The sequence below is a fragment of the Pygoscelis adeliae genome, unplaced genomic scaffold, assembly GCF_000699105.1.
Source record: "Pygoscelis adeliae isolate BGI_AS28 unplaced genomic scaffold, ASM69910v1 Scaffold238, whole genome shotgun sequence".
NCBI classification, from domain to species: Eukaryota; Metazoa; Chordata; class Aves; order Sphenisciformes; family Spheniscidae; genus Pygoscelis; species Pygoscelis adeliae.
Genome location: NW_008825285.1, coordinates 1,411,713 through 1,429,001, shown reverse-complemented (window position 1 = coordinate 1,429,001; position 17,289 = coordinate 1,411,713). Strand labels below are relative to the sequence as shown.

The window sequence follows — 17,289 nt, the reverse complement described above, 5'->3', positions numbered from 1 at the left end:
CCATATTCAATTAAAAGAAAATCTATAGCAGCTACTCCATAGAATTCATTTCAAACAGAGTTTATTTTAAAAAATAAGAGTGAGGGAAAATTGCTTACAAACCATCGGAAAGTTACTATGCAGAGACTACAGGATACCAATGTTATCAAAAAACCCCAGGTTCAACCTTGGAAACTATTCCTTCCTTGTTACCCTTCTCAGTCCCACAACAATCCTGCCATTGACCGAGCATCAAAACTGAAGTGGATGCAAAATTCAACGTCTTGGGTTTGACTGGTTTCCCCGCAGCAGGTCTCCATCCCATGTCCCCCAGTTCAGGTTGTGTCACCTTCTGGGACACAGCCTATCCCAGAACTTTCTTTTGACATAAAGTTCTCATATAAGGCCATCCTTCACTTCTCTATGGGGAAAGTCCTTTTGGTTTTGCAGGCATATTGCCAAAGACAAGGGGATCAGGTGGACTTACATGTCCTAGATGTGAGGCCCTAGATTTCAGTCTCTAGTTCATTTGCTCCCACTGCCTCGTTCAGCCCAGTTATGAAACAATCTTCTCCTTCTGAAAAGTACAGTACGCACAAACTATCACAGACTATTATTATTTCCAATACATATAGCAGTTTCATACCCTCAGGGAGAAGACTCCTCAGACTTGCAGCTTAAACAAGTACTGAAGAGGACCTTTTGTAAATTCACACTTCCTGAAATTCTGATTTATGTATAATGCTCCAAATTTTGCACGTCTGTCTTTACAAGGAAAAAACCCCAAAACATGGAAAAGCACTTCTGCTTCTGCAAATTCCCTCTCCTATATGGTATTCAGGTAACAACTTCAAAATGTTATCATCAAAAGCATACACCCCCTTCTTGCAGTACTGTTCTTCATTTAAAAACTCATAAAAGATTATAATTATTTTAACCAAACAAGCACGGTAACATACGAAGCAGATGTGGGATCCAATCTATGTAACTTACGTGCTGAACTTGTGCTTCAGCACAAACAAAAAAGACTCTTTCATCTAAGCTGCAGACATCAATGGGATGGTGCAGGCACAACAGGAGGCCTCCCAAGAGAAGTCCACTCTCTGCCTAACTCTCTGGAGACCTTCATAGCCATCCACTCACTTCACCAGCTAGAAGGGGAACTTACGGACTCAAGTCAATAACACCACTTCATTAAGTGCCTAAAATGCAGGTATAAGGTAGGAGTCCAAGTCAGGGAGACTAAATCTCTCCTGGACACCTCCAAACCCCTCCTGGTTTTCTTGCTGGACTGAAAAGGGAAGTGTTGCACTTTATTAGGACTTCTCTTGGCACTTGAAATATAGATGTACATATGTGAATAAAGTGGATGGATGGAAATCTGCTTCTGAGTTCCTGTCTTTTCCTTGCTGTGACCTTCCAAAAAACACTTGTTTTCTTGCAAAACCAACGGTGACTGAAATGAGGGCACTTCTTTGTTGTTGCTCATGCTGAAACCAGCCAGTCAGCGCCACAAACACAACTGCATAAAACATGCTCCTCTAATTACACTTTCCAAAGTGCTTGGATCTTTTAGAAAGACAGAATCAGAAAGTGCCATATGGGCCATCCTCCTGCTATAAACGTGAGGAAAAAGAACGTGAAAAAGGAAAAAAAGCTCTGAATGTTGTTATCGCTGTCCTTCTGGGCCTCCGGAGTCCTCCCTGCCAACAGTACGAACTACCTCATGCTACTGTCAGCAGTGCAGAGACACTGTCTTTGCTCTGCAGAAAGTGGCAGAAATGCCACAATGATTTTTCTCTTTGAAAGACTGGTTTCAGTCTAAGTGAGGAGACTGCCCCGCAGCCACATGGCCTTGGAAGATTCCTGGTTTCTCCAGACCTTGAGTACTATAAATGATGGGCTAACCACAAGTAGCACGTCCTCCAAGAAAACAGTACCTGTGGCCAACTACAAGCTACAATAAACCCAAAGCTGAGGTGGCTTGGATATCACTTCAGGTATGACGTGCTAGCATTTTCCAGCAAATTAAACAGCTTTACAGAAATGTTTCTGACCAACGTACCTCTGAGCAAGATTACATGGAGTCATTCAGCAGTCACAGACACATTTCTTCTAAGCTACTTTCATTGAAGATTTATTCTGTTTATAAATCAAAATAAAATATTTCCTGCTGCCACTTTACACAGTAATCCACTGTTTTATTTTCTCTGGGGAGGTCCTGGCACCTACGAACAATAAAGACTGAGGAGCCCTAGCTCAGCTAACTGCTACTTTGCTGCACACTGTGGAGCTGGAAAACACATTTACAGACCGGTAAGTGCATTTACCCTGCAAAGCAGATGGCATTTGTGATTGTTACTAGGCCCCTTGCTAATATTTCTCATTGCTTTTTTAGGCACTGAGATTTTTTTCACAGAAAATATCTACAAAATTTAAAAGATAAGAGGATTGTGGTAGCAGGAAAGGGGGAGAAATGGAAAACTTCTTGTATCGAATGGTATAAAAATTGCGAAGTAGCCCCTCGCTCTCCTCCACTTGTAGCTGCAGGGCAAGGGGAGGGAAAGCTCAACTCTGGCAAGCCTCTTCTATTGCTGAAGTCCAACAAGCCACAGCATCTCCAGAGGGAGAGAAATTCAGGCAAATAAGGTATTACAGGTATGTGCATTTATTTTTGAGCAAAACATAAATTGGGTCAGCTCTCTGGTTTCAGCGTGACCCACAGTGACACAAAACACGAGCATTTCTGATCAAGTCCAATCATCTGCTTCAGTGCTGTAGCTGAGCGATGCTGATCTTCCCATGTAAACCTAACCTAGCTTCGCCTGCAGCAAATCTTGAATTTACGGCTTAACTACTTCCCTTAAGTAAACATACCACTGCCTGCCTGACCCTCCTATTAGGCTTGCCCTGATATCCAAGCTAAATGCGTCCTTTCGATTCGAACCCATATTTTCTTCCTAATTGTATCATCTGCGTCCATTAAGAACAATTTTTCCCCATCCTGTATTTCAAAGCACATAAGCAGACTCCCCTGAATCCCTGATTTTTGTTTGTTCAGTTTAGACTAAACAAATCAACTATTTTTACTCTCTCTGTGTGGTTGGTACTCTCAAGACACTACAGCATTTCTTTTACCCTTCTTTGAACCCTCACCATCTAAGATATAACATATGCTGTTAGATAGCTAACATATGCATGAGTTCATCCAGGGTTAAACAGGATTGACTGAATTATGGACACTGAACACCGTTAACAGTGATCTTGACCAATCTGACTATTTTTTAAAGTTTATTTATCGCCATATGAAGACAATTCTGTCTTGCAATTTTGCAGAAATTCCCAGAGCCAGAATAAGTGGTTCCCATATGCAACTTTCTCTCCTTTAAGCTTGATTTTGTGATTTTTTTATTTTTCCCAATAATACAACTGAAAACAATTTTGCTCAATTTAAAGTAGTTAAAACTGTTTGGAAATGTTAAATGCATATTTCCATCTACATAGGAAATTTTGCTCTTATTTCCATACAAATATATTGCCTTAGAACCTTACGACAGGAATTTGTACTTATTTTGAGGTTGGGCATTTGGAGACCTTCTTTTTTCCCCAAAGCATTTTAGTCAACTATGAAAGGAAATCACACGAATTTTAATTCTGGTTAGGCGAAAGTGGGACAGTAAAAACTGTAACAAATGATTTTCTGTCATGGGAGCAACCCTTCCAAACTGCACTTGTATGCAAGATTTTAACATAATACTTAATTAACTCCTTTTTTGGGGGGAATAGGCAGGGGCAGGGGAAGAAGCATTTACTCAGGATGACAAACTCTGATGAAGCATCTGGTTTACAATTCTGCCCTGCTTTTGCTCAGTTTTATAGCTGACCTGATGAAGGCTGAAGGAGGTCAGTAACTTGGCTGAGGTCAAATTAGCTCTTTGGGTTTTGCCTGCCTTCATTCCTTTCTCCATTACGTGGGGTGACTTATAAGAAGTTGAAAAATATCTGAGAAGATAGTACTTTCCAATATCAGTCCAGAAAAAGAGAGAAAGAAGTTGAAAAATTATGACCCAAAAGAGTCTCTCCATGGTGGAGAGAAGTTTTCTTCTGAGAGACCTCACTGGTGAGTCTTCTCAGCGATGCGTAAATATACCAACAGGGAAGTTTCCAAAAGCACGACAACACTACCAACTGGAAAGGGTGCTTACTTTAGATCAACCATACGAATACGTAGCAGAAATCAAATATAGAAAGCAAAATAACACCTGACTCATCATCTTCACCCTCACCTAACTTCTTCTCAGCTAATTTCAATGCATGCCACAAAGACAGTAAATATTTAAAGAAGGAGGAAAATAAGGCACAAAAAATGGGGAATTACTCTACAGCTCTCCCAGCAGGACACTAACAGAGAGAGACAGAAACAAGCTGCAGCCAGTCCCAACCACTGGACTCTGACTCTTACATACACACAGATCTTCACATGTCCATCTTCTACACTGATACTGGTCGCCAAGTCGTGTTTGGAAGTAACCCAAGTTTTCCAATGCAGACTCCCATCAATAGAATATATTTGGATCATTTCAAACATAGAATAGATCCAGCTTGGAAGAAATTCAGCCAAGGACAACAAAATTCAGGCAAGGCTCAAAATTCAGATCCCTTTTCTAAGGATAATGGAAAACAAATTGCTCCATATCACTAATATTCTGTTGCCTTCTCAGCTCAGATACCTCCGCACACTGAAGATACATGAGAAAGAACAGCAAGATGATCAGAAATTTAGCAGTTTTCTTCAGTTGTTCAAGCTGAGGTAAACATAAATTAATAGGACAAAAGAACAACACAGGGCTTATCTTTTTTAAAGCAAGCATGCAAACAATTTGTATGTCCAAGATAAAAGAATGTTCTCCAGAGAGGAAAAAACCAATATCATGAAAAAGAAATGGAAATAAAAATCCCTTTAGTTTTAATTATACAAAGCTAAGGTTACCAACGAAGCTCAGGAATATTTTTTACCTGTGAAAAGACAGCTTCCCTTTCTTTAAAAGTTATCTCTTTCCAAAAGCTGAGCAGGTACCTTAAATTCTGACAAAATTTCTCGTGCCGTGAAGACAAAAATGCCTTACCAAGATCATGTGACCGGTGGAGATGTCCATGTTGGACTGGACTGGCTCCTCGCACCAGGATGATGTGCTGCTCCGGGCCGAGGGGCTGGGAATGGGCCCATCGCTAAATTGTGAGGAAACGCTATTTATTCGAGAAGCATGCAGGGGCTCCGGGCGATCAGATGTTTTCACTGCCATGCGCTGACGGCATAGCTCCTAGAGAGAGAAAGAGGAAGAAACAACCTACGGTTAACAGTAATTACAGGATACAGTCTACTAAAGACATATGATTTACAATATGTTTCCAGGGCTGGAAGTGTTTTCCCCCTCACTGCAGTGATTTTTTGGAGGCTGTCTGTTCTGTTAGGCACATCTACAAAGAAACACTCAATGAAATTACTATACAATGACTACCCTAACCTTTCAAAAGTGTAATTATGACTGCACGCACATCTCCTTTTAGATAACCAAAAACAATATTTTGGAGCTCGACTTCTCTAACAGATAGCCTTTTTTCCCCCTAATATTGCCCCGCGTTCTGCGAAGCCACTTTTGAATTGCACAACCTCCTGAAGTTAATGGGGTTGCACGGGAGTAATTGAGAGCGCTGCTTGGCCCTGGATATGCAAACTCAGCAAGCTCAAGGCAACTGAATTGATGTGCTCTCCAGTATAAATCCTGGTTGATAGATGCCTCATTTCTCTTCATTAAAATAGCAAACTCACAACACTTCCTCCCTGATGTGGGGCAGAGAGGATGAAGAATGACGTTAACGAAGAATAAAAGCAGAAATCTGTCATTGTATTGTTTAAGCAGCTTTGGCGAAGAAAGAAAATTCAAGCTATCACACACGCTAATGCAAGCCGTGTTAAAACACCGAAATAGATCGCACTGGGAATACGTATTTTCAGTTGCTGCCCTGCATAGAATTCACGCAAAAATACAGAATTCTGGTTAGGTAACAGAAAATCCTGCTGGTAAAACCAACTCCTTACAGTACAAAATTCTGACTCTAATGGGATAAACAGACCCACAGTTAACACCGTCATTGTTATAACGCTTTTAGAATCAGCTGTGTGGGGTGAAATCCCAGACAGTATAATAAAATTATCATTTTTTAACATATGTCTATTGTCCATGAGAGATACTTGGCTGCCTGTGGCGCACAGCAAGACCAGCTAGTCCATAGTATCTGGACATATTGCACACGCGGTGTGGTTACACATTTGTCTCATATTACTCATTCTGCACAGACGAGTACTAAGAGCACAGTCTCCTGCCTCAGGCTAACAAAATAATACAGTCTGAAGAATTCATACTGTTGAAATGCCATGGCTTCTGTTTTCTTATTCATTGATAATATAGTTGCAGCCCAAGTGCCATCAGTAGGATGATCTGAGAACCTCCATATATCAAGTGCAATAAAATCTCCTTTTCAGACAGGAGTTAGAAAGATAATTTTAAGACTATGTTGTTTTGTTTTTTTTTTTTAACCTTGCAAACTTTAGGACACTGAAGAGGGATCCTAATCCATGCAGTAGCAAGTATTCAAACAAACCCACTAAAACCATTATATTGAGTCTCCTCTTGCCACCACATGGCAGTGATTAGAGACCCCTCCAAACATTTTCTTCTACCAAAGCTTCTGTTTGACTTGCCATTAGAGATGCTTATGTGGAATTTTACTATTTTATGGTGTGCAATACATTATATATATATATATGCATGTACAAATTAAGATACACTGAGACAAAATTCGTATCATATATAAACAGGATATATTTTGTTGTCTATTAAAAAAATACAGTCAACAGAAGTTTGGGAAGCACAGATTACTCCTTGTATGTGGTGTCAGTTGTTAGAATAACTGTACGGACTGTCCCAAGTGAAACTTCTATCTGACTCCATCACTGCATTTTGTATATTTATTAATTTCATCCATGCCATGTAAGAATTTTTCAGATTTTTACAAAAAGTAAGTTTTTTTCCACACTTGACTAGAATGTTTTCTGTCACTTGGTACCTTCGTTACTTCCTACTGACCTTAACAGGAAAAATATTAGGAAAAAAAATTAAACTTCAAAAAGATTTTGAAATTGAGTCACATATATTAGTGTTAGATAGGTCAGTTAAACTATCAGTATTAAAAACAAGAATTTTTAATAAAGGGAATAATGTTATTGTATTTCCTTTCTTTAAATACAGGGACAAAGAAAAAAACAATCTCCTTCTTTTCTCTGAAGGATCACACACATCATAAGAAAAGATAGTAATAGTCCAAAATGGCTATTACTAACCTCAGAACAACCTTGAGGTAGTGTAATTTCAAATCCCTGCTTTTAGCAGATTTTGGGAAAAGTGTAACAGTGCGGAAACTTTTTAGACAGAAAAATAAATCTACAGAAAACCAAAAAGCTGTTCAGATGTTTAGATATCAGCCATTCTCAGAGGGAATGGTTTACTGGACTAGGCAAAAGTATAATAAGTAAAGGTATAAAAATATGTAGTCTATCACATAACTGCTAAAAGGATGTGTCTTCTGGCTAGCATGCCATGTGGCGTAGATACGAATTTATTATATTCTAATAGACATCCTGCCACTTGACTCACCCCAACTCTGTGCTAACAATAGCATTTGTACTCAAACAGGATCTTTGTTTTTAAGTTGATCTGTTCCTGCTGCTCATATCCTGCCTCAAGTCATAATCTTCTGCTTTTACAAGTGGTTGCTGTGGAAAGGATTATAGACGTCTGCTAACAAAAAAGAATTGGGATCAAGTGAACTCTAACAAATTAATATACCATTTTTACGCAAATGATAATGACAAAAGAAGCAATATTATAGCCAACTGGTTCTGGAGTAGATTAACCTCCAACTAAAAAGAATGTTTTGGACACAAAGTATTTAATATGTTACTAAGAAATGTTCTTTTAAAACTAAGTTTAACATGTTCAAGGTTCTCATGAAAGAAGGTAAAGTTGAGAAACAGAAAACCAAATATAAATGATTTAAAAAAAAAAAGTAACCTGATCTCAAATATTAACATATTTCTTTCCTGACATATATGGAACCAAAACAATTAGTCCCAGAACTGTTGTAACTGTCAAATACCTTAAACAAAGCAACCACGTCACTGCACACCGCTATAAAAAATGTTTAATGTAAACAGGAAGGTCAAATCATAGTTGTAGCAAAAACACCACTGAATTTCTTGATTGGTGTTTTAAATCTCCAAGACAATGGGTTTTCCCCTGCCTGTAAACAGAAGTTTTTTGTTTGAATTTATTTCCAGATTGGTCTAATGGCCCTTGACAGCTCTTCCTTCCCCCACTCCCAGCCAGCCCAGCCCAGGCTGAGGAACCTGACCCATCCCCACGTGCACGTCAGCAGTCTCAGGACACCTACAGCTTCTGCTTCTTTCAAAGCCACGTCTCTGTTAGCCCAACCATTTCAACTCCCAGCTGGGTTTTTAGCCTAGCGCTGCAGGGATAACAGAGTTAACACCACCACATATAAAAGCTTTGATGCATGGGGCGTTTTGGGGAGCCAGATGGGTTCCTCCAGGACATATGGACTAGGGAGGTCCAGCTCAGAGCAGGGAAATGTCTAAATGTGGGATTTGGGTTTGCTTCATCCTTGAGATGGTCAGCAATGTCCCCTTCCTATGAAAGGCATTGGGCATAGCGGGATCTCAACGTGTGGGGTGTTTCACACCGGGTGCTCTCAGGGAAACACCATCCCTGGGCACTTACAGAGGTGGCATCACTTCACAAGCACACAAAGCCCTAGATGGTTAAGACCCTCATTAATATGATATTTGTTACCTGTACTCTACTCTGCACGCTCAGGTATGCTCTTCTCCGCTCTCCAAAATCTTTACTCTCATAAGCATTTAGCAAATCAGCCATCTACCAAACCACAATTAGAATTTAAACTTGACTAAGATGTCAAAGCTGCAAACTGTGAGAATGACACGAGCTGTATTTCTGTATCGTTTCAGCACGTACACCATTAAAAATATTCTCTAAGAATGAATTCAATTTACTGCTGCACTTCTATATTTAGTCGAGTGGCTGAGGCTATTTCTGCCGTACTGCGACTCAGTAATGTCTAGCCGTTGTTTGTGTATAGTTCGAGTGCCATTCTTCATTTAAAAACATCATTTACACCTAAAAAAGCAATCATAATGCATACAGTGAAATATGAAGAAATGATCCTCCTGACCCTTCGGGCTACGATCTAATGGATGGGTTGGACGTAAACATTTATTTAAAAGGTAATTTGAAGTTTATGACATTATTTCCCATCACATGGGAATTGCTATCATACTGAGGCACTTACTCTGTTTTTTATTTCCCAACATTTATTATCAAACTTATGTGGTGGTCACATGCAGTATATAATGGAAAAGTAATATCGCTGTGTGACAAAAAGTGCCATAACCAAGATAAATATTCTGTAAATGAGTTCAAAGTACACCACAATGATCATCTGTAGAGAGCTTTTTATTTGAGACATAATTGATAACCTTAAACAAACCATAAACAGTGTTCTCAGAAAACCCCTGGACCTCTTCCAATGAGGTTTTAAAGTGTTCCTAATACTTGGTTGTCCTCAGAAAGACAGGGAGAAGCACGAAGCAACAATTATTTCCTCAGGTACAACAAATGGATTTTCAAATCCATACAGTCTACTTGTGAATGAACCACACTGCGGCATAAATTTATTTTATCCACATTTAAAGGGCCTTAAGAGACTTCTTGCGCCTAATGGACAACAACCCACATGGATGGAGAGCCAGCATTACCACTATGTTTTGTTAGATGGGTCTCTGAACTTGAAGAGATGAGTAAGAAACTCCTCTCAACCAAGGAGGCATCAAGTCTGTTCAGAAATGAGCCCCACAGTTACTGCCCAGTTCTGGTTTAGAGATGCAACCTGCTTACCACCAGAAGTGTTAGGCCACCCCTTCTGGATGTCCCCAGCCAGTGACGGCAGCGGCATTTGCTGCCACTTGGCTTCATGATGCACAGCAGCCACTGGTGTCACAGAAGGGCAAGACAGCAAACAATAATTTGGAGAAATTTTTATCTTCCATCAAGTTCAACCAATACAGTAGGTATCGGGAAATCCATTAAGACCACAGAGTTTACTAAAACGTTTGGTTTTGGAGAGAAATCTATGTATACACCCTAGTAAGGGCTAAGAGTATAGGCAAGCATGGAACTAAAACCAGCTGGAACTGAGGCTTGAATGGTCAATATTGAATCTTTTCCCTTGTTTTATTTGCAAAAATAGAATTTGAAAACCTCAGGGTGGCACGTTACAAGCAGGAGACCCGACCTGAGCATCCCGGTTAAGAGATGGCCAATGTGCACCTCGGCTTTCCACTCATTACTCTTAAAGATGAGCCACTCCACCTCAAAGCTGCCTCCAGAGAGGATGTTGCTGTTTATTAAAATATACCTACTTAGTGCGAATGCCCTGTGCAATATCTTCAGGTAGTCCGAGTCCAGCCACTGACCACCGCACGTGAATCATTCTCATCCAGCTGGTTCCAGGGGCATTATAAATGAAGTTGTTCAGTCCAAAGTAAATGAAAATAGCTTCATATCTGAAATACTGCTCTTCTTCCCCAGTCACATTCACCTCAGATCTGCTTAATAGGAGCCTCAGACCTGAGGGAAATTCCAACTTTCCAGTTTATTTAGAAAAAGAAATACAATTTCATTACTATATCTTAATGAAAGTAATCTATTTTTGTAACTGATCCCCAAATTTACACAATTCCAAAAATAAAGTCCAGGGAATAGGCCTAACGTTTCCTCGCTTTTAAAAATCTTTAGCTTAACAAATTCAAATGGAAATCACCTGAGCTAGTCCAGAAACAAGTGTGGCACAATTATTTTCAGAATTAACAAAATATAAGAGAGAATAAACCCTTCCATGGTAAAATTATTAAGAAAATGCAGAGACATTAGACAAAGAAATTACTGTTTATTAAAAGTGATAGCTGAGTGTACACCAAGCCCTTTCAACCTGATCTGCCTAATATTCTATCAGAAACAAATCTGCTTAAGCAGGCATGATCACAACAGCAGTGTATGCATTTTACATGTGAAACAAAATTGTTTTGTAGAAAGTTTAAATTAAAAATGCTAACTATTATTTCTAAAGGATTCAAGGCTATACTTTATAATAAAATATATAATGAAAACTAAGAATGTATGTAACCTTTTATATGCTAGGTATGGAAGAATAAGATCTTTAAAAATGCTTTTCTTCTCAGCTTTAATACACTTCATTAAATAGTAGCCTCACTTTCCTTTAAATTAAGGAGGCATTATTCACAGGATGAGCTGAGGTCTGCACGTACAGCATGGATTTAACTGTTCTCCTATGCATGCAGTCATAACACAGTGAGATTTAAAAGATGAAAAAATAAGGTAAGCTCATTTTTTTAAACAAATGAATCTAGGACGACAAACATCATTATTCTCTAACTAAATTTGCTTAGTGTTACTACAGGGTGAAGCTAAAGTCATTTGGCTGCCTTTGTTTTGCCTTTGCATGCTTAATATGCTTGCAGGTGTTATAAATTTAACTTTAACTTATTTACTGTGTTTATAGCTCTGGGGATAATTACAGCTTTATTACCATTTATTTTTGAGTTATTGAAACATACTTGCAAGCTGTAGTTTCATTTTAACATACTTTTTGTCCAGGAGTAAAAGAGCTGTTTACATATGTGGATTATTTGTACATATATTTTCTATCCTTGCCAGAAAAGGCAACTGCTGAGATCAGTGTGCCTTCAGAAGACGAACAAAGGGAGATACTGGAACAATGTTTGAGAGTAATATTTTGAAAGACACAGCACCAAACGTATCATTACATATCCATACTCTGTACAATTCATATTTATCTAGACTTGTATGCAATAGATCTTGGGAGAAAAAAAAAAAAAAAGAACGTAAACTGTATTTATTTGATTGTCAGTACAGCCTTAGCCTGTCCAGTTCAGTTTGCTATCTGCCCTCTCATACTGCACCACCCTCTGTCTATCTGGATATAACTCTGAGTCTCAGTGTAGGGGTTTTGCTTTGTTTGGTTTTTAAATGACCTAAAAGGCAGGGCTGCTGTTTCTCTTTGAGAGCATTGCAGTCAAACACAGGCTTGAGACTCATTTTCCTAATAAAACCCCAATTTTTATTATGCTCTGTGAAATTAAAAATGTCAATTATTTTAGCATTGTGAATGTTTCCTGGTGGTGACTCATGTAATTACGATTCCCCTTTTTTCATGTACACAAAGAAAGTAGAGGCCATGCAGGAGGGGAAAGGCAAAGAAAACATGGCTATCTTACATGGAAAATTACTCTTCCTTTATTTGTATTTATTTGTTTTATTCCCTCTCTTTAAATTCAAGCATTTGCACAGTCTTATCCTACTAAATCAAACAAACAAAAAGCCATCACAGTCTTGTACACATCTCCCGAAGTCCCGTAGACATGAAAATTTCTGTCTTGCACAGAACCGAAGACACTGACTATGCAATACAGCTTTAAGGAAATAGTTCTACTTTAATTCTTTCAGTAACCTCTCATCAATGAGGTAGACATCTAAATAGCCCAGAAGCTCCTGAAGGAGGGAGAGGTCTTTCACATGGCTCGTGTCGCCAAGGAAGACGTGACGGCATAGGTCTAATGATATTTCCCTGAAATAACAGTAGTGTGTTTTCCCTGCTATCCATGCCAGGAAAGCACAGGCATCTTTGGGGATAATACTGCTTTCCAGAGGATCAGTGAAATTTGAAGACCATGTCTAGGTTACTCTACTGGGGATTTTTTTCCTATACAAAGATACAAGAGACCACTCTAACTGGGACTGTGTAAGTGAATACGACAGGTTATATCCTTGATTTCTAAAAGAAGGAAGAGTTTTATGAAACAGATGCCTGACTTAACATGGCTGCAGTATGCTGGAGTTTACAGATAGAAGATATACGAAGAAAGTTCATGTTTCTTTAAACTGATTTGAACTGGTATTTTCCCTGCATAATGACATCATGGTCATAATGACATCATGGTGGTTTCCCTCAGGATTTAAAGAGACTACCTGGATGCCTCCAAGGAAACCAGGGACTATTTCTAATAGGAAAGATCTGCAAACCCTAGACCTGAAGTTGCCTGAGATCTACTCCTGTAAAAGCACCTAGGTTTTTCTCAGGGTGTCCCTGACAGTGTCTGAGCATTACTGGTCTTGCAATTCAGACAACTGTAATTCTGGAAGCAGTACGATATGAGATTGACCTACCTGCCACAAAAAAAAAAAAAGAAGGAAAAAAAAAAAGAAAAAAAAGGAATATATTTTTTTGGTTGTTTCAACCAATGTTGGTTTCTAAATTGCATTTCCCACATTTCAGCTGTGGTTGCATCTAGCGTTTTACAAGTATATGGTAAGTATGAAGCTGGGAGAGGAAAGATTTCTTAAGGTGTAACTAGACAGAGAAAGATAATGAGTAAAACAAACTTCACCTTTTCCATATTTTGTTCATCTTAACTAACTCAAATACAGGCTCATGAGGGCACAGCTGCTTCTTAATATGAATTTGCACAGTAAATTCACCACTAGCACAGCGAGAGCCATACAGCACAGTATGGGTTACAAATAAACCGTAGTAATGATTGAATTAACCTGAAAGGCCATGCAGAACCATGTGCAAATTCATCATGTATTTTGACTTTGTCTAACCCACCCAAAGCCCGACCAGCTTCCAGCAGATGCCTGCGCTCTAAAAGATAACTGCCACAAATGTTTCCTTTTCCACTCCCAGCGTTTATAGTTGCCTGGGGCCCAAAGCAGGCAAAAAATGCAGTCCCAAGCCAGCTGTAGTTTCTCAGGAAAGATATACATTAAGGCTGTGTAGTCCACTATTTTATTGCCCTGCAGGACTAAAAATGGGAGATCATTTCTGCTAGAAGTAAGAATTCCCAGCTCACCAGCAGGACTTAGCATGCACTTCTACCTCGGAAAGAAACAAACATATAGCCACAAGTTTATGTCTAAAAATGTTATTTTACTCCATTGCAAAGATTATTATTGCTTCTCCTTAAGTCTGTGTAACTGTATTCATGGTAACAGAGGTACTAAAAACAGTCAGAGAAACACAAAAAGAAGTCCTAAAACCTTCTAAAAACCTCAAATACTTTTTCTTCCTAGAAGGTGGCTAAACACGTAAGAAGTGATGCTGGGATAAGGAAGTATTTATCAAGGATGGCCATCAGCGACAAATTTTTTTTCATAACGTCATCTATCATGACAGTTGAAATTGCCAGTCATTACCCTCTCCTGATTTAAAAACTAAAGTCATTGCTTTCCGCCCATTCCCCACTGAAAATAAAAATGAAATCACTCTTTTAACTCTGCTAGGAAGAACAAATGCAAATTTTGTGAACGAGGACACAGTGTAAAAAGAAAAGGATCTATAAAGCACAAAGCTGCCAGTAAGTCAGAGCAGGTTATTATGAGCAAAAACTTGGTAATACAGAGAAAATCTCCTAAACTATGGAGAAAAACAGTATGTATGAGTTCCATCATGTCTCTGAGAACAGACACACACACAAAAGTCTTCAAGGATTAAAAATGTTGGTCAATATTTCTAGACATTCACTTTATAGTTACAGGAGAGACTGGAAAAACTGAGAGGGTTTTTATACTCAGTACTGATGGTCAGAGATACAGGGAGACTTCACATTTTGGAGAAAACAGCAACAACAGCAAAAATGCACGTTCCTCTTGGGCTCTCCCCTGCCTCTCCGTACAACTGTGCTCTCAACCGCATCACAGGCACTGCCCGCCTGGAGGAGAGCTGCAGACCTCCCTGCCATCCTTGACCTGCCATGGCACTGCTTACAATAAATACCCTGCAGCAGCAGCAAGGAGTTAATGTGTGTGTTTGCTTTCAAAGAAAATAACTTCCTTGGCCATTGCTGAAGCTCCTGGGTTTCCCTTTGCCAACTCGCGCGAGCACAGGGGCTGTTAATGCCACCCCAGACCTCTCCACCAGGCACCGGTTTGTCTGCAAGGAGCGCCACGGGAACACTGCAGGAGAACACATACAAGGCAGGCACATTCCTAAAACGGTCACATCTGAACTTTGGATTATTTTAAGACCTGGGGCATGAAGTTACAGACATCTTCTAAAACATCATCAGCTATTTTATTACCTAGAATATTTTTTCTCACGTGCTTCTTTGGTTTTTGAGATTCCTGCTTACAACTTGTGCATCAACAACTTCCTGCAGAAATAGTGTTGCATGTTGCAGTTGTATTATGCAGATAGCTTTTCTTCTATTAGTCTTTTATTTTATGTGTTTAATATAACTGAATGTCTTTGCCCTGGTGCTAGACAGAAGACAGAATAAGAGTTTCACTCTTTCTTCAGTTCCTCATTTTACATACTTTTTTCCTTTTCTACGCTGCCACTTGTTACTGTTTTGGAAGAAATAATCTGTCTTTTCAATCTCTCTTCATATGAGTTTTCCATGCCCTTAATCATTCTTGTCACCTTTTCCTCACTTCTTCTATTTCTGCAGCGTTCCTTCGGCAATGGAGTGACCAGCACTCACAGAAGCCTCAAGCATTGATTTATACTTAATTAACTTCTAAAGCCCTCAAACAAGCAAACAAAATTATTAGTCAGCAATGCCTGGAGAGCCATTGGGTTGACCCAGACCTTCAAAAAGAAGCTGAAATTTGGAACAGCTTGCTAGGCAACCCTTCTGTATGTTTTAACTTCACACCCAGGAGCTTTCCAGTGAGGTTAATTAGGAATTGCAGCTCTTTATTTCACTCTTGCGGGTGACAGTATATGGAATTTACATGCTCACATTCCCATTTTACTGTACGTATTATTTCCCCAGAGTACAGAGGGAGATGCTGTATGACATAATTTCACTATATAACATGAATTTACATATGTAGATTGTTCTTGCTCCTAAAACTACATTCAGGTCCATCACATTTCTCCTCGGATCTTACGTGGATAGCCAGCCACTGACATCTTTCACTGTGATCCACTACAGCAAAACCTCTTCCAGCAAACCACACCATCTCACTCCACATGAGGCATTTTTCTTTCACAGGAAGCCAGGATGAACTCCAGTTAAGAAGCTGGAAAAAGGTAAAATCCAAGTTTCTTTTCCCCACACTGTCAGAAAAGCAGCAGCATACTGAATTTTTCCTTTTCATCTTTCCCTCTTTCTTCTATTCATAGTGGGAAAGATCAATATTTCTCCGACGTGAATATTCTGCCTGATACATTTTTGAAGATTAGGGGGATGTTCAGACCAGCAGTACTAGAAAATGGGTAGGGTTGGTAGTTATGGATCTACTACAGCCCACTTCAAACCATATACCTCTGCTGTTGTCTGACAGCACAACCAAGGAAAAGCCTTCCCACCTGCGTGAAATGCATATATCTCCATGTTAGGTAACATTTGATGAGAGGAAAGGGGGTGGCTTTAATCAGCCAAGGTAAGCCTGTAAACTCAATACCAAAAGTGAGTTTCATCATGATAATGATGAGCTGTTCCCACTTTGGAGAGCAAGATCAGCCACTCCTAAGATCTCTGAGATGCTGCCAGAACAGAGTTCTGCAAAGCAGCAGCACTCCTATGTAGAAGGAAAAAGCAGGAATCGTCAAGAAGCCTGCAACAATGTTAGCTAGACAGGAAAACAGAAAAATAAAAACTGCACCAAAAATTAATAGGATTTTATCAGTATGAAATATTAAAAATTTAACAAACTATTTCCCTGATCAAAATCTGTGCTGGTTCAGAACGCAGTCATCTCAAGCAAATATCAATAAAACATCACTCATTTGTCTTTGGCAAAAAGTCTAGAAACTGGTCAGCAAAGCTTAGAGAAAACCTCATGCATTTTCTCCTTTCGATAAGCCACCTACACTAAATTTGATTTTCTCCAATTCAAAAGCTATTCTCTCCCATCCCCCTCCAAATTAATTTTGCTTCTTTGAAGAATTTAACTTCTAGGAGTGTTCTTCTACAGTCTGCTTCTTCAGTCGTGGTTTAGTTGTTTTGTAAGAATACACGTGATGAAAACTGGATCTGCATGCTGAAAGCTGAGAACCTGAACTGGAAGATGAAGAGCTGAAGGAATGCCCCAGCGGACTTACCAGACA

General features: G+C 39.3%; 1 protein-coding gene across 1 annotated transcript in view; it reads right to left on the bottom strand.

The window, feature by feature from the left end:
* The window catches only part of PTPRN2 (protein tyrosine phosphatase, receptor type, N polypeptide 2), a 416,744-nt gene that overhangs the window by 79,218 nt on the left and 320,237 nt on the right, over positions 1 to 17,289 (bottom strand). Inside the window, exon 11 of the mRNA XM_009329894.1 lies at positions 5,106 to 5,300. Within this exon, the coding sequence (XP_009328169.1) occupies positions 5,106 to 5,300 (195 nt within the window). The remainder of the gene's footprint in view (positions 1 to 5,105; positions 5,301 to 17,289) is intronic.